Consider the following 23,916-nt stretch of genomic DNA (forward strand, 5'->3'; position numbering starts at 1 on the left):
GTTTCATCCTGTTACACACTCTCTGCTCTGCGTTTCATCCTGTTACACACTCTCTGCTCCGTGTTTCATCCTGTTACACACTCTCTGCTCCGTGTTTCATCCTGAGACACACTAACTGCTCAGTGTTTCATCCTGTTACATTCTCTCTGCTCCGTGTTTCATCCTGTTACACACTCTCTGCTCCGTGTTTCATCCTGTTACACACTCTCTGCTCCGCGTTTCATCTTGAGACACACTCTCTGCTCCGCGTTTCATCCTGTTACGTACTCTCTGCTCCGCGTTTCATCCTGTTACACTCTCTCTGCTCCGTGTTTCAACCTGTTACACTCTCTCTGCTCCGTGTTTCAACCTGTTACACACTCTCTGCTCTGCGTTTCATCCTGTTACACACTCTCTGCTCCGTGTTTCATCCTGTTACACACTCTCCGCTCCGTGTTTCATCCTGAGACACACTCTCTGCTCCGTGATTCATCCTGTTACACACTCTCTGCTCTGCGTTTCATCCTGTTACACACTCTCTGCTCCGTGTTTCAACCTGTTACAATCTCTCTGCTTCGTGTTTCAACCTGTTACACACTCTCTGCTCCGTGTTTCATCCTGAGACACACTCTCTGCTCCGTGTTTCAACCTGTTACACACTCTCTGCTCTGCGTTTCAACCTGTTACACACTCTCTGCTCCGTGTTTCATCCTGAGACACACTCTCTGCTCCGTGTTTCATCCTGTTACACACTCTCTGCTCCGTGTTTCATCCTGTTACACACTCTCTGCTCCGTGTTTCATCCTGAGACACACTCTCTGCTCCGCGTTTCATCCTGTTACACACTCTCTGCTCCGTGTTTCATCCTGTTACATACTCTCTGCTCCACGTTTCATCCTGTTACACAATCTCTGCTCCGCGTTTCATCCTGTTACACACTCTCTGCTCCGTGTTTCATCCTGTTACACACTCTCTGCTCTGCGTTTCATCCTGTTACACACTCTCTGCTCCGTGTTTCAACCTGTTACACACTCTCTGCTCCGTGTTTCATCCTGAGACACACTCTCTGCTCCGTGTTTCATCCTGTTACACACTCTCTGCTCCGTGTTTCATCCTGTTACACACTCTCTGCTCCGTGTTTCATCCTGAGACACACTCTCTGCTCTGCGTTTCATCCTGTTACACACTCTCTGCTCCGTGTTTCAACCTGTTACACACTCTCTGCTCCGTGTTTCATCCTGAGACACACTCTCTGCTCCGTGTTTCATCCTGAGACACACTCTCTGCTCCGTGTTTCATCCTGTTACACACTCTCTGCTCCGTGTTTCATCCTGAGACACACTCTCTGCTCAGTGTTTCATCCTGTTACACACTCTCTGCTCCGTGTTTCATCCTGTTACACACTCTCTGCTCCACGTTTCATCCTGTTACACAATCTCTGCTCCGCGTTTCATCCTGTTACACACTCTCTGCTCCGTGTTTCATCCTGTTACACACTCTCTGCTCCATGTTTCATCCTGAGACACACTCTCTGCTCCGTGTTTCATCCTGTTACACACTCTCTGCTCCGCGTTTCATCCTGTTACACACCCTCTGCTCTGTGTTTCAACCTGTTACACACTCTCTGCTCCGTGTTTCATCCTGTTACACACTCTCTGCTCCGTGTTTCATCCTGTTACACATCCTTTGCTCCCTTTTCCCTTTTCAGACTTTGAGATTTTTAGAGTATGCTATGATGAGGTGATTTTGAAGAGGACCGACAAAAAAAATAAACAAAGAGGGAAAAACGTGCCAAAAAATAACAAAAAACTTTCAATGGTGTATTTTTCTTAATAGGACTACCTTAGTTTGGAAGTTGTTGAGCTGTTACTCAGTAATATGGTGCCATCTCCTGGGAATCTTGAGAACTACAGACATTCATTTAGCTTCTCCACTGTGTGTGCACAACCTTTTTGGAGTGGAACTCCAGTCGTTTTTTTATGTTTTGTAAAGGAATATATATATATATATATATATCCTGAAAAATGACCAGATTTTATGAGCTTTGCATTATTACCATTTCTATATCTATTTTGAGACAAGGTATCAAAGTATTGCTTGGTTTAAATGTGATGAAGGTTGTATAGCTTGTCTAACTGATGCTGAGAGATGCTGACATGGGTTTAAACACACAGCTCATATATACACACATGCTGTACACACGCACACGCCGGCATGCACATGCGCTCACACACACACAGTTCAGTTTGGACTCCAGTTGCTTTCCTGGTTAGAAAACACGTCAGTAACAGAGAACCTAGTTGGACCCCTTAGTAGGTTTACCACAGGTAGCCTATACAGATGCAAACCCATGCTGCGGGACACAGAAAGGTGAGGCAGACACTTCATTCACACCAATGAGTTTCTCTGTACGGTCGACTTCATCTTCTTTTCTAATCAACAAAGCACAATCTACACAGTGAGAGGGTATCTGGTAGACCCACCACTGGATCTAGTGATCTTATCATCATTCAAAGGGTTTTTCTTTCATTGTTGATTTTCTCCTTGTTTGCACTGTGAAGTTTAACATGGTGGATCTATCACAGGCTATGTCTGGGCCTTGCCTGGCCCATCTAAATCTCCCCTCCTCTTGATCCCCCAGGCATCCCAGCTCTTTATCTTCCTCAAAGACACTGAACTCCACACAGAACTGTAGCCTGGCTAAAACTAATGATGAACACTGGATTAATGACAACCTCAGTAGATTCATATTATTCAGTAGTTTAGCATTGTTGGATTAATCCTGACAGCATATGTGTCAAATGTGGTAGGAGGTGAAAATGTGAAAGGTCAGATTGCTAGCTAACTAGAATAAAATAGTAGCGTTCACTTTGGTGCTATAGATGTACAGATTTTTGCTAGACAGTGTTACTGTGACTATTGGTGAGGCCAGGATTTTAAGATACAGTTCTGTGTAATCTCAGATACAGGAAGGGCATACTCAAGTATAAATGTTTTTGCTGTTGAAATTAAAATAGACTCATTAGTCTGCAGAGAGGGAGATATAGGCTACCAACCATGTCTACTCCCAAACACACCGTACTGAGAGGTCAGGGCAGAAGCGGGCAGACAGACTGGAAAATAAAACAGAATACAGTGGCCACTGGCCATTGAGTAGATTTCTGGAAAATAACAATAATGGAAACAAAAACACCCTTTATGGTCAGTCCCACGATTGACAAGATCAGTTGAACCCTTTTCACCCTGGTTCTCTTATCATCCATAAGGAAACAGATAGGGAAGGTCGGCAGGGTAGTGAGGCTGAGGCAGGTCCACAGCTGTGATAGCTCCACCACAGAGATATATGTTTGTTATATTATGTAATAAATTTATAATTAAAAACATGAATCCTGTTTATCAGCTCCTCATTGCTGAGATCTACTTTGGCCAGAACTTTAGAAGTGCCAACTGCCATGTCAGTTGTGACCGGAGTCTTTCCCAGGGAAAACTGAGGCCCTCTGCTGGAGAATTGCTGCCGTGTGGCTCTATAGTTCACAGTAGTCAGTAAAGAATTTCCAAATAATTTATTGTGTACATTTGAGCTGTGATTATAAAATGTTTATTTGTTGAAGGGGGTTGAAATTCCACTAATAACCAGGGTTAATACCCTGAGGGAAGCACATCAAATAGACATAGTATGTCTTGAAATGATCCTTTTTTTAATCACAGTTCATAGGATATCATACAGATTTTAAAAAATGTGGATTTTCCACAGAGAACATTAAGGGCTCTATTCAATCCATATTGCAGGAGTTCCGAGTGATTTAAATGTGAAGGCATTCTAACACTTCAGTGACATAGAATACAGGCCTTGGAGTTCTACTACACCTAGATTGTGAACCTCTCAGAAGTGGTCAGTCATTGTAGTTCTGAGCTATCTTCAGTACTTCTGCAACACTTCCAGTTGACTATCATATATATATGACTATCATATATATATACACACACACACACTAACTTGTACATTGATCGATAACTGCACTGGAATGAATTACTGGTGACATTGATGCAGCCTAGCCATGTCAGGTAGCAAGTACTGAGGTTTGAAAACACAATGAAATATTTAACAGTCGCTAGTGCCGTCACATGGTTACAAGGTACATTCATTGTTTAAAATACATTAAAAGACATGGCATAAAAGCTCTGGCTTTACATTGTAGCACTTAAGAGCATCGACAGCAGCCTTTACATACATGTACCCCACTATCACCTTACATTGAACAAATCCTCATGTAAAAGCCTCAGAGAGCAAAAGCTGATGACAAAATCACAAGTGGCAAAGAGAGTTCACATTCACAGTTTCACTTTGCTCTCCGCGTTTCATCTTGAGACACACTCTCTGCTCCGTGTTTCATCCTGAGACACACTCTCTGCTCCGCGTTTCATCCTGTTACACACTCTCTGCTCCGTGTTTCATCCTGAGACACACTCTCTGCTCCGTGTTTCATCCTGAGACACACTCTCTGCTCTGTGTTTCATCCTGAGACACACTCTCTGCTCCGTGTTTCATCCTGAGACACACTCTCTGCTCCGTGTTTCATCCTGTTACACACTCTCTGCTCCGTGTTTCATCCTGTTACACACTCTCTGCTCCGCGTTTCATCCTGTTACACACTCTCTGCTCCGTGTTTCATCCTGTTACACACTCTCTGCTCCGTGTTTCATCCTGTTACACACTCTCTGCTCCGTGTTTCAACCTGTTACACACTCTCTGCTCTGCGTTTCAACCTGTTACACACTCTCTGCTCCGTGTTTCATCCTGAGACACACTCTCTGCTCCGTGTTTCATCCTGTTACACACTCTCTGCTCCGTGTTTCATCCTGTTACACACTCTCTGCTCCGTGTTTCATCCTGAGACACACTCTCTGCTCAGTGGTTCATCCTGTTACACACTCTCTGTTCCGTGTTTCATCCTGTTACACACTCTCTGCTCCACGTTTCACCCTGTTACACAATCTCTGCTCCGCGTTTCATCCTGTTACACACTCTCTGCTCCGTGTTTCATCCTGTTACACACTCTCTGCTCTGCGTTTCATCCTGTTACACACTCTCTGCTCCGTGTTTCAACCTGTTACACACTCTCTGCTCCGTGTTTCATCCTGAGACACACTCTCTGCTCCGTGTTTCATCCTGTTACACACTCTCTGCTCCGTGTTTCATCCTGTTACACACTCTCTGCTCCGTGTTTCATCCTGAGACACACTCTCTGCTCTGCGTTTCATCCTGTTACACACTCTCTGCTCCGTGTTTCAACCTGTTACACACTCTCTGCTCCGTGTTTCATCCTGAGACACACTCTCTGCTCCGTGTTTCATCCTGAGACACACTCTCTGCTCTGTGTTTCATCCTGAGACACACTCTCTGCTCCGTGTTTCATCCTGAGACACACTCTCTGCTCCGTGTTTCATCCTGTTACACACTCTCTGCTCCGTGTTTCATCCTGTTACACACTCTCTGCTCCGCGTTTCATCCTGTTACACACTCTCTGCTCCGTGTTTCATCCTGTTACACACTCTCTGCTCCGTGTTTCATCCTGTTACACACTCTCTGCTCCGTGTTTCAACCTGTTACACACTCTCTGCTCTGCGTTTCAACCTGTTACACACTCTCTGCTCCGTGTTTCATCCTGAGACACACTCTCTGCTCCGTGTTTCATCCTGTTACACACTCTCTGCTCCGTGTTTCATCCTGTTACACACTCTCTGCTCCGTGTTTCATCCTGAGACACACTCTCTGCTCAGTGTTTCATCCTGTTACACACTCTCTGTTCCGTGTTTCATCCTGTTACACACTCTCTGCTCCACGTTTCATCCTGTTACACAATCTCTGCTCCGCGTTTCATCCTGTTACACACTCTCTGCTCCGTGTTTCATCCTGTTACACACTCTCTGCTCTGCGTTTCATCCTGTTACACACTCTCTGCTCCGTGTTTCAACCTGTTACACACTCTCTGCTCCGTGTTTCATCCTGAGACACACTCTCTGCTCCGTGTTTCATCCTGTTACACACTCTCTGCTCCGTGTTTCATCCTGTTACACACTCTCTGCTCCGTGTTTCATCCTGAGACACACTCTCTGCTCTGCGTTTCATCCTGTTACACACTCTCTGCTCCGTGTTTCAACCTGTTACACACTCTCTGCTCCGTGTTTCATCCTGAGACACACTCTCTGCTCCGTGTTTCATCCTGAGACACACTCTCTGCTCCGTGTTTCATCCTGTTACACACTCTCTGCTCCGTGTTTCATCCTGAGACACACTCTCTGCTCAGTGTTTCATCCTGTTACACACTCTCTGCTCCGTGTTTCATCCTGTTACACACTCTCAGCTCCACGTTTCATCCTGTTACACACCCTCTGCTCTGTGTTTCAACCTGTTACACACTCTCTGCTCCGTGTTTCATCCTGTTACACACTCTCTGCTCCGTGTTTCAACCTGTTACACACTCTCTGCTCCGTGTTTCATCCTGAGACACACTCTCTGCTCCGTGTTTCATCCTGTTACACACTCTCTGCTCCGTGTTTCATCCTGAGACACACTCTCTGCTCAGTGTTTCATCCTGTTACACACTCTCTGCTCCGTGTTTCATCCTGTTACACAATCTCTGCTCCGCGTTTCATCCTGTTACACACTCTCTGCTCCGTGTTTCATCCTGTTACACACTCTCTGCTCTGCGTTTCATCCTGTTACACACTCTCTGCTCCGTGTTTCAACCTGTTACACACTCTCTGCTCCGTGTTTCATCCTGAGACACACTCTCTGCTCCGTGTTTCATCCTGTTACACACTCTCTGCTCCGTGTTTCATCCTGTTACACACTCTCTGCTCCGTGTTTCATCCTGAGACACACTCTCTGCTCTGCGTTTCATCCTGTTACACACTCTCTGCTCCGTGTTTCAACCTGTTACACACTCTCTGCTCCGTGTTTCATCCTGAGACACACTCTCTGCTCCGTGTTTCATCCTGAGACACACTCTCTGCTCCGTGTTTCATCCTGAGACACACTCTCTGCTCCGTGTTTCATCCTGTTACACACTCTCAGCTCCACGTTTCATCCTGTTACACACCCTCTGCTCTGTGTTTCAACCTGTTACACACTCTCTGCTCCGTGTTTCATCCTGTTACACACTCTCTGCTCCGTGTTTCATCCTGTTACACACTCTCTGCTCCGTGTTTCATCCTGAGACACACTCTCTGCTCAGTGTTTCATCCTGTTACACACTCTCTGCTCCGTGTTTCATCCTGTTACACACTCTCTGCTCCACGTTTCATCCTGTTACACAATCTCTGCTCCGCGTTTCATGCTGTTACACACTCTCTGCTCCGTGTTTCATCCTGTTACACACTCTCTGCTCTGCGTTTCATCCTGTTACACACTCTCTGCTCCGTGTTTCAACCTGTTACACACTCTCTGCTCCGTGTTTCATCCTGAGACACACTCTCTGCTCCGTGTTTCATCCTGTTACACACTCTCTGCTCCGTGTTTCATCCTGTTACACACTCTCTGCTCCGTGTTTCATCCTGAGACACACTCTCTGCTCTGCGTTTCATCCTGTTACACACTCTCTTCTCCGTGTTTCAACCTGTTACACACTCTCTGCTCCGTGTTTCATCCTGAGACACACTCTCTGCTCCGTGTTTCATCCTGAGACACACTCTCTGCTCCGTGTTTCATCCTGTTACACACTCTCTGCTCCGTGTTTCATCCTGAGACACACTCTCTGCTCAGTGTTTCATCCTGTTACACACTCTCTGCTCCGTGTTTCATCCTGTTACACACTCTCTGCTCCACGTTTCATCCTGTTAAACAATCTCTGCTCCGTGTTTCATCCTGAGACACACTCTCTGCTCAGTGTTTCATCCTGTTACACACTCTCTGCTCCGTGTTTCATCCTGTTACACACTCTCTGCTCCACGTTTCATCCTGTTACACAATCTCTGCTCCGCGTTTCATCCTGTTACACACTCTCTGCTCCGTGTTTCATCCTGTTACACACTCTCTGCTCCATGTTTCATCCTGAGACACACTCTCTGCTCCGTGTTTCATCCTGTTACACACTCTCTGCTCCGCGTTTCATCCTGTTACACACCCTCTGCTCTGTGTTTCAACCTGTTACACACTCTCTGCTCCGTGTTTCATCCTGTTACACACTCTCTGCTCCGTGTTTCATCCTGTTACACATCCTTTGCTCCCTTTTCCCTTTTCAGACTTTGAGATTTTTAGAGTATGCTATGATGAGGTGATTTTGAAGAGGACCGACAAAAAAAATAAACAAAGAGGGAAAAACGTGCCAAAAAATAACAAAAAACTTTCAATGGTGTATTTTTCTTAATAGGACTACCTTAGTTTGGAAGTTGTTGAGCTGTTACTCAGTAATATGGTGCCATCTCCTGGGAATCTTGAGAACTACAGACATTCATTTAGCTTCTCCACTGTGTGTGCACAACCTTTTTGGAGTGGAACTCCAGTCGTTTTTTTATGTTTTGTAAAGGAATATATATATATATATATATATCCTGAAAAATGACCAGATTTTATGAGCTTTGCATTATTACCATTTCTATATCTATTTTGAGACAAGGTATCAAAGTATTGCTTGGTTTAAATGTGATGAAGGTTGTATAGCTTGTCTAACTGATGCTGAGAGATGCTGACATGGGTTTAAACACACAGCTCATATATACACACATGCTGTACACACGCACACGCCGGCATGCACATGCGCTCACACACACACAGTTCAGTTTGGACTCCAGTTGCTTTCCTGGTTAGAAAACACGTCAGTAACAGAGAACCTAGTTGGACCCCTTAGTAGGTTTACCACAGGTAGCCTATACAGATGCAAACCCATGCTGCGGGACACAGAAAGGTGAGGCAGACACTTCATTCACACCAATGAGTTTCTCTGTACGGTCGACTTCATCTTCTTTTCTAATCAACAAAGCACAATCTACACAGTGAGAGGGTATCTGGTAGACCCACCACTGGATCTAGTGATCTTATCATCATTGAAAGGGTTTTTCTTTCATTGTTGATTTTCTCCTTGTTTGCACTGTGAAGTTTAACATGGTGGATCTATCACAGGCTATGTCTGGGCCTTGCCTGGCCCATCTAAATCTCCCCTCCTCTTGATCCCCCAGGCATCCCAGCTCTTTATCTTCCTCAAAGACACTGAACTCCACACAGAACTGTAGCCTGGCTAAAACTAATGATGAACACTGGATTAATGACAACCTCAGTAGATTCATATTATTCAGTAGTTTAGCATTGTTGGATTAATCCTGACAGCATATGTGTCAAATGTGGTAGGAGGTGAAAATGTGAAAGGTCAGATTGCTAGCTAACTAGAATAAAATAGTAGCGTTCACTTTGGTGCTATAGATGTACAGATTTTTGCTAGACAGTGTTACTGTGACTATTGGTGAGGCCAGGATTTTAAGATACAGTTCTGTGTAATCTCAGATACAGGAAGGGCATACTCAAGTATAAATGTTTTTGCTGTTGAAATTAAAATAGACTCATTAGTCTGCAGAGAGGGAGATATAGGCTACCAACCATGTCTACTCCCAAACACACCGTACTGAGAGGTCAGGGCAGAAGCGGGCAGACAGACTGGAAAATAAAACAGAATACAGTGGCCACTGGCCATTGAGTAGATTTCTGGAAAATAACAATAATGGAAACAAAAACACCCTTTATGGTCAGTCCCACGATTGACAAGATCAGTTGAACCCTTTTCACCCTGGTTCTCTTATCATCCATAAGGAAACAGATAGGGAAGGGCGGCAGGGTAGTGAGGCTGAGGCAGGTCCACAGCTGTGATAGCTCCACCACAGAGATATATGTTTGTTATATTATGTAATAAATTTATAATTAAAAACATGAATCCTGTTTATCAGCTCCTCATTGCTGAGATCTACTTTGGCCAGAACTTTAGAAGTGCCAACTGCCATGTCAGTTGTGACCGGAGTCTTTCCCAGGGAAAACTGAGGCCCTCTGCTGGAGAATTGCTGCCGTGTGGCTCTATAGTTCACAGTAGTCAGTAAAGAATTTCCAAATAATTTATTGTGTACATTTGAGCTGTGATTATAAAATGTTTATTTGTTGAAGGGGGTTGAAATTCCACTAATAACCAGGGTTAATACCCTGAGGGAAGCACATCAAATAGACATAGTATGTCTTGAAATGATCCTTTTTTTAATCACAGTTCATAGGATATCATACAGATTTAAAAAAATGTGGATTTTCCACAGAGAACATTAAGGGCTCTATTCAATCCATATTGCAGGAGTTCCGAGTGATTTAAATGTGAAGGCATTCTAACACTTCAGTGACATAGAATACAGGCCTTGGAGTTCTACTACACCTAGATTGTGAACCTCTCAGAAGTGGTCAGTCATTGTAGTTCTGAGCTATCTTCAGTACTTCTGCAACACTTCCAGTTGACTATCATATATATATGACTATCATATATATATACACACACACACACTAACTTGTACATTGATCGATAACTGCACTGGAATGAATTACTGGTGACATTGATGCAGCCTAGCCATGTCAGGTAGCAAGTACTGAGGTTTGAAAACACAATGAAATATTTAACAGTCGCTAGTGCCGTCACATGGTTACAAGGTACATTCATTGTTTAAAATACATTAAAAGACATGGCATAAAAGCTCTGGCTTTACATTGTAGCACTTAAGAGCATCGACAGCAGCCTTTACATACATGTACCCCACTATCACCTTACATTGAACAAATCCTCATGTAAAAGCCTCAGAGAGCAAAAGCTGATGACAAAATCACAAGTGGCAAAGAGAGTTCACATTCACAGTTTCACTTTGCTCTCCGCGTTTCATCTTGAGACACACTCTCTGCTCCGCGTTTCATCCTGTTACACACTCTCTGCTCCGTGTTTCATCCTGAGACACACTCTCTGCTCCGTGTTTCATCCTGAGACACACTCTCTGCTCTGTGTTTCATCCTGAGACACACTCTCTGCTCCGTGTTTCATCCTGAGACACACTCTCTGCTCCGTGTTTCATCCTGTTACACACTCTCTGCTCCGTGTTTCATCCTGTTACACACTCTCTGCTCCGCGTTTCATCCTGTTACACACTCTCTGCTCCGTGTTTCATCCTGTTACCCACTCTCTGCTCCGTGTTTCATCCTGTTACACACTCTCTGCTCCGTGTTTCAACCTGTTACACACTCTCTGCTCTGCGTTTCAACCTGTTACACACTCTCTGCTCCGTGTTTCATCCTGAGACACACTCTCTGCTCCGTGTTTCATCCTGTTACACACTCTCTGCTCCGTGTTTCATCCTGTTACACACTCTCTGCTCCGTGTTTCATCCTGAGACACACTCTCTGCTCAGTGGTTCATCCTGTTACACACTCTCTGTTCCGTGTTTCATCCTGTTACACACTCTCTGCTCCACGTTTCATCCTGTTACACAATCTCTGCTCCGCGTTTCATCCTGTTACACACTCTCTGCTCCGTGTTTCATCCTGTTACACACTCTCTGCTCTGCGTTTCATCCTGTTACACACTCTCTGCTCCGTGTTTCAACCTGTTACACACTCTCTGCTGCGTGTTTCATCCTGAGACACACTCTCTGCTCCGTGTTTCATCCTGTTACACACTCTCTGCTCCGTGTTTCATCCTGTTACACACTCTCTGCTCCGTGTTTCATCCTGAGACACACTCTCTGCTCTGCGTTTCATCCTGTTACACACTCTCTGCTCCGTGTTTCAACCTGTTACACACTCTCTGCTCCGTGTTTCATCCTGAGACACACTCTCTGCTCCGTGTTTCATCCTGAGACACACTCTCTGCTCTGTGTTTCATCCTGAGACACACTCTCTGCTCCGTGTTTCATCCTGAGACACACTCTCTGCTCCGTGTTTCATCCTGTTACACACTCTCTGCTCCGTGTTTCATCCTGTTACACACTCTCTGCTCCGCGTTTCATCCTGTTACACACTCTCTGCTCCGTGTTTCATCCTGTTACACACTCTCTGCTCCGTGTTTCATCCTGTTACACACTCTCTGCTCCGTGTTTCAACCTGTTACACACTCTCTGCTCTGCGTTTCAACCTGTTACACACTCTCTGCTCCGTGTTTCATCCTGAGACACACTCTCTGCTCCGCGTTTCATCCTGTTACACACTCTCTGCTCCGTGTTTCATCCTGTTACACACTCTCTGCTCCACGTTTCATCCTGTTACACAATCTCTGCTCCGCGTTTCATCCTGTTACACACTCTCTGCTCCGTGTTTCATCCTGTTACACACTCTCTGCTCTGCGTTTCATCCTGTTACACACTCTCTGCTCCGTGTTTCAACCTGTTACACACTCTCTGCTCCGTGTTTCATCCTGAGACACACTCTCTGCTCCGTGTTTCATCCTGTTACACACTCTCTGCTCCGTGTTTCATCCTGTTACACACTCTCTGCTCCGTGTTTCATCCTGAGACACACTCTCTGCTCTGCGTTTCATCCTGTTACACACTCTCTGCTCCGTGTTTCAACCTGTTACACACTCTCTGCTCCGTGTTTCATCCTGAGACACACTCTCTGCTCTGCGTTTCATCCTGTTACACACTCTCTGCTCCACGTTTCATCCTGTTACACAATCTCTGCTCCGCGTTTCATCCTGTTACACACTCTCTGCTCCGTGTTTCATCCTGTTACACACTCTCTGCTCTGCGTTTCATCCTGTTACACACTCTCTGCTCCGTGTTTCAACCTGTTACACACTCTCTGCTCCGTGTTTCATCCTGAGACACACTCTCTGCTCCGTGTTTCATCCTGTTACACACTCTCTGCTCCGTGTTTCATCCTGTTACACACTCTCTGCTCCGTGTTTCATCCTGAGACACACTCTCTGCTCTGCGTTTCATCCTGTTACACACTCTCTGCTCCGTGTTTCAACCTGTTACACACTCTCTGCTCCGTGTTTCATCCTGAGACACACTCTCTGCTCCGTGTTTCATCCTGTTACACACTCTCTGCTCCGTGTTTCATCCTGAGACACACTCTCTGCTCAGTGTTTCATCCTGTTACACACTCTCTGCTCCGTGTTTCATCCTGTTACACACTCTCAGCTCCACGTTTCATCCTGTTACACAATCTCTGCTCCGCGTTTCATCCTGTTACACACTCTCTGCTCCGTGTTTCATCCTGTTACACACTCTCTGCTCCATGTTTCATCCTGTTACACACCCTCTGCTCTGTGTTTCAACCTGTTACACACTCTCTGCTCCGTGTTTCATCCTGTTACACACTCTCTGCTCCGTGTTTCATCCTGTTACACACTCTCTGCTCCGTGTTTCATCCTGTTACACACTCTCTGCTCCGTGTTTCATCCTGAGACACACTCTCTGCTCAGTGTTTCATCCTGTTACACACTCTCTGCTCCGTGTTTTATCCTGTTACACACTCTCTGCTCCACGTTTCATCCTGTTACACAATCTCTGCTCCGCGTTTCATGCTGTTACACACTCTCTGCTCCGTGTTTCATCCTGTTACACACTCTCTGCTCTGCGTTTCATCCTGTTACACACTCTCTGCTCCGTGTTTCAACCTGTTACACACTCTCTGCTCCGTGTTTCATCCTGAGACACACTCTCTGCTCCGTGTTTCATCCTGTTACACACTCTCTGCTCCGTGTTTCATCCTGTTACACACTCTCTGCTCCGTGTTTCATCCTGAGACACACTCTCTGCTCTGCGTTTCATCCTGTTACACACTCTCTGCTCCGTGTTTCAACCTGTTACACACTCTCTGCTCCGTGTTTCATCCTGAGACACACTCTCTGCTCCGTGTTTCATCCTGAGACACACTCTCTGCTCCGTGTTTCATCCTGTTACACACTCTCTGCTCCGTGTTTCATCCTGAGACACACTCTCTGCTCAGTGTTTCATCCTGTTACACACTCTCTGCTCCGTGTTTCATCCTGTTACACACTCTCTGCTCCACGTTTCATCCTGTTAAACAATCTCTGCTCCGCGTTTCATCCTGTTACACACTCTCTGCTCCGTGTTTCATCCTGTTACACACTCTCTGCTCCATGTTTCATCCTGAGACACACTCTCTGCTCCGTGTTTCATCCTGTTACACACTCTCTGCTCCGCGTTTCATCCTGTTACACACCCTCTGCTCTGTGTTTCAACCTGTTACACACTCTCTGCTCCGTGTTTCATCCTGTTACACACTCTCTGCTCCGTGTTTCATCCTGTTACACACTCTCTGCTCCGTGTTTCATCCTGTTACACATCCTTTGCTCCCTTTTCCCTTTTCAGACTTTGAGATTTTTAGAGTATGCTATGATGAGGTGATTTTGAAGAGGACCGACAAAAAAAATAAACAAAGAGGGAAAAACGTGCCAAAAAATAACAAAAAACTTTCAATGGTGTATTTTTCTTAATAGGACTACCTTAGTTTGGAAGTTGTTGAGCTGTTACTCAGTAATATGGTGCCATCTCCTGGGAATCTTGAGAACTACAGACATTCATTTAGCTTCTCCACTGTGTGTGCACAACCTTTTTGGAGTGGAACTCCAGTCGTTTTTTTATGTTTTGTAAAGGAATATATATATATATATATATATCCTGAAAAATGACCAGATTTTATGAGCTTTGCATTATTACCATTTCTATATCTATTTTGAGACAAGGTATCAAAGTATTGCTTGGTTTAAATGTGATGAAGGTTGTATAGCTTGTCTAACTGATGCTGAGAGATGCTGACATGGGTTTAAACACACAGCTCATATATACACACATGCTGTACACACGCACACGCCGGCATGCACATGCGCTCACACACACACAGTTCAGTTTGGACTCCAGTTGCTTTCCTGGTTAGAAAACACGTCAGTAACAGAGAACCTAGTTGGACCCCTTAGTAGGTTTACCACAGGTAGCCTATACAGATGCAAACCCATGCTGCGGGACACAGAAAGGTGAGGCAGACACTTCATTCACACCAATGAGTTTCTCTGTACGGTCGACTTCATCTTCTTTTCTAATCAACAAAGCACAATCTACACAGTGAGAGGGTATCTGGTAGACCCACCACTGGATCTAGTGATCTTATCATCATTGAAAGGGTTTTTCTTTCATTGTTGATTTTCTCCTTGTTTGCACTGTGAAGTTTAACATGGTGGATCTATCACAGGCTATGTCTGGGCCTTGCCTGGCCCATCTAAATCTCCCCTCCTCTTGATCCCCCAGGCATCCCAGCTCTTTATCTTCCTCAAAGACACTGAACTCCACACAGAACTGTAGCCTGGCTAAAACTAATGATGAACACTGGATTAATGACAACCTCAGTAGATTCATATTATTCAGTAGTTTAGCATTGTTGGATTAATCCTGACAGCATATGTGTCAAATGTGGTAGGAGGTGAAAATGTGAAAGGTCAGATTGCTAGCTAACTAGAATAAAATAGTAGCGTTCACTTTGGTGCTATAGATGTACAGATTTTTGCTAGACAGTGTTACTGTGACTATTGGTGAGGCCAGGATTTTAAGATACAGTTCTGTGTAATCTCAGATACAGGAAGGGCATACTCAAGTATAAATGTTTTTGCTGTTGAAATTAAAATAGACTCATTAGTCTGCAGAGAGGGAGATATAGGCTACCAACCATGTCTACTCCCAAACACACCGTACTGAGAGGTCAGGGCAGAAGCGGGCAGACAGACTGGAAAATAAAACAGAATACAGTGGCCACTGGCCATTGAGTAGATTTCTGGAAAATAACAATAATGGAAACAAAAACACCCTTTATGGTCAGTCCCACGATTGACAAGATCAGTTGAACCCTTTTCACCCTGGTTCTCTTATCATCCATAAGGAAACAGATAGGGAAGGGCGGCAGGGTAGTGAGGCTGAGGCAGGTCCACAGCTGTGATAGCTCCACCACAGAGATATATGTTTGTTATATTATGTAATAAATTTATAATTAAAAACATGAATCCTGTTTATCAGCTCCTCATTGCTGAGATCTACTTTGGCCAGAACTTTAGAAGTGCCAACTGCCATGTCAGTTGTGACCGGAGTCTTTCCCAGGGAAAACTGAGGCCCTCTGCTGGAGAATTGCTGCCGTGTGGCTCTATAGTTCACAGTAGTCAGTAAAGAATTTCCAAATAATTTATTGTGTACATTTGAGCTGTGATTATAAAATGTTTATTTGTTGAAGGGGGTTGAAATTCCACTAATAACCAGGGTTAATACCCTGAGGGAAGCACATCAAATAGACATAGTATGTCTTGAAATGATCCTTTTTTTAATCACAGTTCATAGGATATCATACAGATTTTAAAAAATGTGGATTTTCCACAGAGAACATTAAGGGCTCTATTCAATCCATATTGCAGGAGTTCCGAGTGATTTAAATGTGAAGGCATTCTAACACTTCAGTGACATAGAATACAGGCCTTGGAGTTCTACTACACCTAGATTGTGAACCTCTCAGAAGTGGTCAGTCATTGTAGTTCTGAGCTATCTTCAGTACTTCTGCAACACTTCCAGTTGACTATCATATATATATGACTATCATATATATATACACACACACACACTAACTTGTACATTGATCGATAACTGCACTGGAATGAATTACTGGTGACATTGATGCAGCCTAGCCATGTCAGGTAGCAAGTACTGAGGTTTGAAAACACAATGAAATATTTAACAGTCGCTAGTGCCGTCACATGGTTACAAGGTACATTCATTGTTTAAAATACATTAAAAGACATGGCATAAAAGCTCTGGCTTTACATTGTAGCACTTAAGAGCATCGACAGCAGCCTTTACATACATGTACCCCACTATCACCTTACATTGAACAAATCCTCATGTAAAAGCCTCAGAGAGCAAAAGCTGATGACAAAATCACAAGTGGCAAAGAGAGTTCACATTCACAGTTTCACTTTGCTCTCCAAAAATAGCCCAAATAGGAATGATAAGTATTGTGTGTGCCCCACATTTTACAAAGCTTCACATTCTAGTTCACCTAAAATAACAAGCCTGCATCACACACTTTGGCAGACATTTCACCTGCCTGACAACATGTTTCCTACAGTATGTTTGTTCTCACATCAATAGATTTCTCCAGTTCTCACAGGTCAGTATTATTATATGGGTCAAAGGTTAGCATTTCCATAGCATCAGTCCCACAGAAGCATGGCTCTCTCATGGCATAAAATACACACATGAGGAGAATGTAAGGATAACATTTCCACAAAGTGAGAATAACATGAATATAACATATCCACAACGTCAGGTATTCAGGAGCAAGGCTCTCCCATGGTAGACTAGTAAAATGTCAACACTATCTGGATAACATATCCAGTGTCCATAGCTGCACTGTAGTCCAAATCAGAGCTTGTGTTCACAACGTCAGTATAATGTAAAGATAACGTGAGGATAATGTATCCACATCAACATCCAGTCAGACAGACTCCGAGCTCTCTGGTTTCAGTCCCTTCTGAGCCGTCTGCAACGACAAATCCTTGTTCTGCTCCAGCTCAAAGTTCTGCAGGCCGGGGATGAACAAAAAACAAAAAATTTCTTTTATATTGAGCTTTTCATACAGAATCACAAAAAGTTTGTTTTATATATATTTTTTATTTAGGGAGCTGGTTGTCGATGGGAAATGGTCTTCCGCAGATAGAGGATGATGGGGCGGCAGGTAGCCTAGTGGTTAGAGCATTGGGCTAGTAACTGAAAGGTTGCTGAATCAAATCCCCAAGCTGACAAAGTAAAAATCTGTCGTTCTGCCCCTGAACAAGGCAGTTAACCCACTGTTCCCCAGTAGGCCATCATTGTAAACAAGAATTTGTTCTTAACTGACTTGTCTAGTTAAATAAAGGTTACATGATGCATTTCAGGAAAGGAGTAGCTTGAGTGCAGTCTTTTAGGGCTCTATTCAATCTGTATCACTGAAGCGTTAGATTGTTCGCTAAAAATGTAAAAGGTCATTTCCCATTGAGCCGACATATGCAGCATTTACCATGAATGCAGTCTCCGGGACTGCGGGAACATTGCTTTTAATTATAAATTGCACTAGAAAGCAGATCTTCAGTGCTACGGATTGAATAGAACCCTTAGACTCTAAAATGGACCTCCAGTAGCTGTGTATTACACATTATCTGCAGACTTTTTCCCCATCACCACCCCAGCCTCTGCCTGTTTTTGGTCCCTACCCCTAGCTTGGCTATGATCCGATTCAATACCTGAGCACTTCCTTGGGTGGGGAGCACCCTGAAGATCAGAGCCTAAACACTAAGACCAAATGTATTATCATTTTCTGTTCAATGTGCACCGAATAGATTCATTCTAATGACAGAGCAACTGTCAGTCAAATAGCAGCAGGTACCTCTGGAGAGTGAAACAGCAAAATAAATAAGAGGGGATATATTATCAGAGTGCTTATATCCAGAGGGAAACATGTACCTCTAGCTCCCGCATCACTTCATCCATGAAGTCACTAGAGTTCTGCTTGTACGACATCGCCATCTTGATTGTTTCTTTAAACATCTAGGATACATTTTCAGAACACAGAACTTTTGTTCCCTTTTTTTTTGTTAAGCATGGGAATACAGTATACAGACAGAGTATATGGTGTGTAATTAAGGAGGTCAGTGTTGTCCATCCTCACCTTGACCACATTGGTCCCATCAGCAGCTGATACAAAGTACAAAGGAAGTCCCTGCTTTTTGGCAAAGTTAAAGTTCCTCTGGGTCACCTTCATATCAGCTGCAAACAATAGAGACAACCGAGTAAAAAATAAAGTGGGAAGGAAATAAAAGATTCAAGAATAAGCCTGTCTGGCTGGACTCACCATCTATCTTGTTAGCCACCACAACACAGGGGATCTCAGGCCTGTACTCTCTCAGCTCTGTGTACCAATTGGTCAGGTTCTTATAGGTGATCTTCCTCTGCACGTCAAACACCTAACAAACCCAGGTACAGTCAATGATACAGGCTATGACATAAGTGCAAGCCTTGTAGTAGTATCGTCTTAGAATCTAGCATGAAGTCTTACCATGATACAGGCGTGAGCTTTGTGGTAGTATGAGGGATGCATGCTCTGGAACCGCTCCTGTCCAGCAGTATCCCAGAAGTCTTTGGGGCAGACATAATCACAAACACAGCTGAAGGCAACCAAACAGATAGCATGGCAACCAGATAACAGAACAACAGGATTATGGTTTAAAGCAATAACAGATTGGTTTACTTAAAACCAGCTGACTATTTTATAGCCTTAACAACTCATCAGTCTAAACCAGACATTTTGATAAGGAAACCATTCATAAACATACCTACTAATACAGCCTTTCTGTCAATTGTGGTATTGTATTTGTAGAGTGTCAGAGCATAGGTTGACAGCTGCTGGGGACGACTGGAGAACAAGTTAAGGAATAGAATAAACAACATTGTAAACTATCTGTACAGTAGCTACAGCATATGGTAACATTGCTGGTCAAAAGGCAAATGAGCGACCAGTTACAAGCCAAATCGTCACTGCATGAAGGCATTGGGTTTCTCTCCATTTACTGCTACTAACACTAGGCAACACTTAACTACATCAACCCAAAACACCAATGAATGTCTTCATGTGACACTCAAAAACCAATTACAGAAGGAATAGATGAGAAAGGATACTATCCGTCAATCAGGAACCTCTCCATCAACCTGAAAAACAACAAGAGGCAGGTGTTTAACATCTCCTGGGTCACAAAAAGTATGCACTATCATCTTTGATGTGAATTTGCAGTGACAAGAGGTAGCTGGCATGCTCCCTATCTCCGTACTTGGATTTCCCCACTGCACTGTCCCCAAGGCAGATGATCTTCACTTGTTCATCTGCATCATATTTATCTTGGTCCAGTTCAGGAATGCCATTGGCGTCGCTTGCCATCCTTCCTTCGGGATGGGGAAATCAGCTGCGTCGCACAGCGGCTTAGTTAACTTCCAACTAGATAGCTAGCTAACTTTAGCTAGGAACAAGATGACCGAATACACTTAGTCTGTGATTACACTAACGCTAGCTCCTGAGCTAGCTAAATTAAACCGCTTAACGTTATCGCGACACACATTGGCATGTAACTGTTAAGTTATTCACTTAAAATACGACTCAACCCCATTCGAAGTCATATGTCTAAACTTACTTATTAGCTAAACTAGCGAAACGGGTAACGTTATGTTTTCAACTCGTTGGTTATCTAGCCAGTGGCTACTTGACTTATCTAACTAGTTAACTGTAGATCAAATGTAGCTAATGCTTAACGTTACATCCAGTCAGGGACATTTGATGTTTGGCTATATCTAACAACCCTATTTAGCTGTCAATGGTCTAGCAAAATAAGCATCAACACATTAACGTAGCTATCGATGGAAAAACGTCAAAACATTGTAGCTAGTTAGCTAGCATGTTGTTGTAACAACAGCTTCGATAGAGAATGTGTGTTTCTATGCAACGCAGACGCTTGAAGGCCCCCTTTTTTAACGTGGCTGTTCCTATTATTGCCTGAAAATATATATTCATCTTCTTGTAGCAACGGCTTCCATAGAGAAAGTCTGTTTCTATGCAACGCTGAAGCGTGAAGGCCCACTTTGTAACGTGGCTGTTCCTATTATTGCCTGAAAATATATCTTCATGTTCTTGTAGCAACGGCTTCCATAGAGAAAGTCTGTTTCTATGCAACGCTGACGCGTGAAGGCCCACTTTTTTAACGATGCTGCTCCTATTATTGGCTGAAAATATAACTTGGTCGCCAACGTTCCTATAATACCTCATTATACCGCAGGGTTGTCGAATTCTCGTTTCTGATTGGCTAGATTATGTTGCAAAGAAGCAAAAAGGGAAGGGACCATTCGTTGGGGACCTACGTGAATTTGCCCAATAGAAACTCGTTTTCAAACTGTTTGGACTAACGATTACACCCATGGTTTCTTTTTCAATTAGTGAAAAAGGTGCATTCATTGTCATTGTTGAAAATGTCTTTATTGATTGATTACCACATTTTGACAGGTTGGCTATTTTAGATGACATCAAAGTGAGTGAACATAAGTAATTTTGTTGTGAAAACATGTCAGATCAATGTGATATCAAACCACATATTTGGTACTGGAAAAAAAACATACTACTAGATAGTTTATATTAATTGTAGTACTGAAAGTGGTCACAAACCTTTGGCCTGATATCAAACTTTGAATCTCATGTGGTAAAATATGTGCACCTTAAAACAGAAACGTATCCTGTTGAAAAGTGATAACTGAAGTATAAATACAGTAATGTACACCCCCCCAATATGTGATTGTCAGGTTAGCTTGTCAGCATCATTTTACTCAATGCAGCATACGCAATAAATAACAATAAGGCACAAGTAACTGCTTTCTTCAGTGCAGAGCAGTTTGATGCTGCTTTATTTATTGCTGGGATAAGGGGTGGAGGAAATGGAAGAAGGAAGGGAGGAGAGTTCCTATTACACCACGTCCACGATGAGTGGAGCGATGAACTCGGAATGATGAATTCTGAAAGTGAAGCTTGGAGGTTTGATCCTGGTGAAGGTCACCTACAATGGAAGACGGGCAGCTAGGTCACTACCGATGCAACAGTGGGTTGAAAAACACTTTGCAGAAAAGATTTTCATATTTTTTATTTTAAGATGTTAATCATTGCATAACAGTAATATAAGAGTGATATGGGTATGATGAGGTGACTTGCCTGTTCAGGGTGGTGAGCTCCGGGCCTGGTTTCATGGTGGTGTCTCCAGGCATGCTGTTGCATCCTGTCATGCTGTAGTGGGGGGGCTTGTGTTTGGAGGTGCAGGGGTCCACTACTCTGAATGTCCCTGGGCCAGGGACAGGTAAAAACACAGGGAAGAAGTGTGAGGGAAGATACAATGAACGATAGGCCTATCGATAGGCCTATTAAATCAATCTGTTCATCTTCAATAAAGAGGACAGGTGAGATTTCCATTTGGAAGAGTCTGTATTCGACATGTCAGATCTACCTTCTGCAGGTCCTCGTGGAAACTGACCATCTTGCTGCATCCTCGGAGGGAGAAGTTAGGGGCGGAGGAGTTTTGTTGACGGTGACAGGCCCCAGCACAGAGGGCTGCATGTAAGCAGCAGGGCCTGAGCGAAAGGACACAATCACATTCCGTAAGTACACCAACATTCTATTCCACAGTTCTAACACATTCTCTCAGTCTTCATCAAACAGTCTCCTTCGATCACATTCTAAAATTCTGCAGCCAGCATTCTACTCCATGTCTCTAAAGGGCACAGTGTTGGACTGTTATCATTATTGAAGAGGACCTGATGTTACCTGGGGTCTGGTCGTTGTGGAAGCCTTTACTCCAAGCAGACAGGGAGGAGGCAGGGGCAGATTAATATGCAGACTGCCCCGACCTCTCAGGAGTAGCGACCTGAAACACCGAACAGACAGTAAGAACAGTTTCATATTATATGTCTTGAGTCTGTATGTGTGTGTAATTTCTGAGAGACATTGTGTGAGTTTTGAGCATGCTTGTGTGTGTGTGTTACTGACCAGGTCCAGGGGTTTGGAACAGCTGGGGGTCATTGGGGCGGCTGTAGAGGGAGTATGAAGGGGCCCCGTCATGTCCAATCCTGGTGATGTTGGAGGGAACCAAATACGCCGGCCCGGGGGAGCGGTCTGAGCTGAGCTGTTGGTGACGCATCCCAAAACTGAACGCCGGCCCTGGGGAGCGGTCTGAGCTGAGCTGTTGGTGACGCATCCCAAAACTGAACGCCGGCCCTGGGGAGCGGTCTGAGCTGAGCTGTTGGTGACGCATCCCAAAACTGAACGCCGGCCCTGGGGAGCGGTCTGAGCTGAGCTGTTGGTGACGCATCCCAAAACTGAACGCCGGCCCGGGGGAGCGGTCTGACCTGAGCTGTTGGTGACGCATCCCAAAACTGAACGCCGGCCCTGGGGAGCGGTCTGAGCTGAGCTGTTGGTGACGCATCCCAAAACTGAACGCCGGCCCTGGGGAGCGGTCTGAGCTGAGCTGTTGGTGACGCATCCCAAAACTGAACGCCGGCCCGGGGGAGCGGTCTGAGCTAAGCTGTTGGTGGCGCATCCCAAAATTGAACGCCGGCCCTGGGGAGCGGTCTGAGCTGAGCTGTTGGTGACGCATCCCAAAACTGAACGCCGGCCCTGGGGAGCGGTCTGAGCTGAGCTGTTGGTGACGCATCCCAAAACTGAACGCCGCCCTGGGGAGCGGTCTGAGCTGAGCTGTTGGTGGCGCATCCCAAAACTGAACGCCGGCCCTTTCAGCATTCTGGGGTCATGGTAGTTCAGACCTGAAGGAAGAGATGAAGATGACAGGCAGGTCAAATTTAAATCACATGTAATTAATCATTTAAATCACAATAATTTACAAAAATTGACACATTTATTCATGTTTTTTTTAATGGAATGCAGTCAGAACTTGATGAAAAAAATGCTTCAGTTTCTCAGTGTGTGTGTGTCTGTCTGTCTGTCTGTCTGTCTGTCTGTCTGTCTGTCTGGATCTGTCTGTGTTTTGACAGCTGGATAAACCAGCAGACATCAGACCTACTTATGTTCCATCCTGAGTCACCCATCAATATTATGCAAACTCGTTTGTTTCCAAATCATTTTTGATGGAAGAGTCAGAACAATTCCTTAAATTACCAGGTGGTGGTATTGCCCAGCTCTCTGTCAATTGGCCCCCAATTCACTCAAAAATAGGCTACATAGGCATCCTCTGTACTACTAGGGGTAAACTCAATGTTTACATTGTATTTTGAGGACAGATGTGATTTCGGATCAATATTCAATGACAATGTTCTCTAGAGAAACAGCTTGCATGGTGTGTTCATTTTAACATCTCA

The 23,916-nt window shown here is 44.3% G+C and overlaps 1 protein-coding gene and 1 pseudogene across 1 annotated transcript; both read right to left on the bottom strand.

The window, feature by feature from the left end:
• Nucleotides 1-16,165: 16,165 nt before the first annotated feature.
• On the bottom strand, nucleotides 16,166-20,868 carry LOC139406414 (RAB, member of RAS oncogene family-like 2). The gene is made up of 8 exons (XM_071148970.1): nucleotides 19,848-20,868; nucleotides 19,699-19,728; nucleotides 19,356-19,435; nucleotides 19,079-19,158; nucleotides 18,875-18,986; nucleotides 18,692-18,789; nucleotides 18,487-18,570; nucleotides 16,166-17,566 (listed from the first exon to the last, which is right to left on the bottom strand). The coding sequence occupies exons 1-8, from the start codon at nucleotides 19,952-19,954 to the stop codon at nucleotides 17,483-17,485; spliced, it is 675 nt and encodes a 224-aa protein (XP_071005071.1). The 5' UTR covers nucleotides 19,955-20,868; the 3' UTR covers nucleotides 16,166-17,482.
• Nucleotides 20,869-21,521: 653 nt separating this feature from the next.
• On the bottom strand, nucleotides 21,522-23,255 carry LOC139382581 (ciliary microtubule associated protein 1B-like; annotated as a pseudogene).
• Between the last annotated feature and the right edge of the window lie 661 nt (nucleotides 23,256-23,916).

The sequence above is a fragment of the Oncorhynchus clarkii genome, chromosome 1 (assembly GCF_045791955.1).
Source record: "Oncorhynchus clarkii lewisi isolate Uvic-CL-2024 chromosome 1, UVic_Ocla_1.0, whole genome shotgun sequence".
Lineage (NCBI taxonomy): Eukaryota > Metazoa > Chordata > Actinopteri > Salmoniformes > Salmonidae > Oncorhynchus > Oncorhynchus clarkii.

Excerpts from the sequence above, each read along its gene's own strand:
- LOC139406414 (XM_071148970.1), bottom strand. The coding sequence starts at position 19,954 with ATGGCAAGCGACGCCAATGGCATTCCTGAACTGGACCAAGATAAATAT. Across the intron at positions 19,159-19,355 it reads CAGAAAGGCTGTATTAGTAG|ACTTCTGGGATACTGCTGGA; the intron begins GTATGTTTATGA and ends TCTGCCCCAAAG. Across the intron at positions 18,571-18,691 it reads ATGGGACCAATGTGGTCAAG|ATGTTTAAAGAAACAATCAA; the intron begins GTGAGGATGGAC and ends AATGTATCCTAG.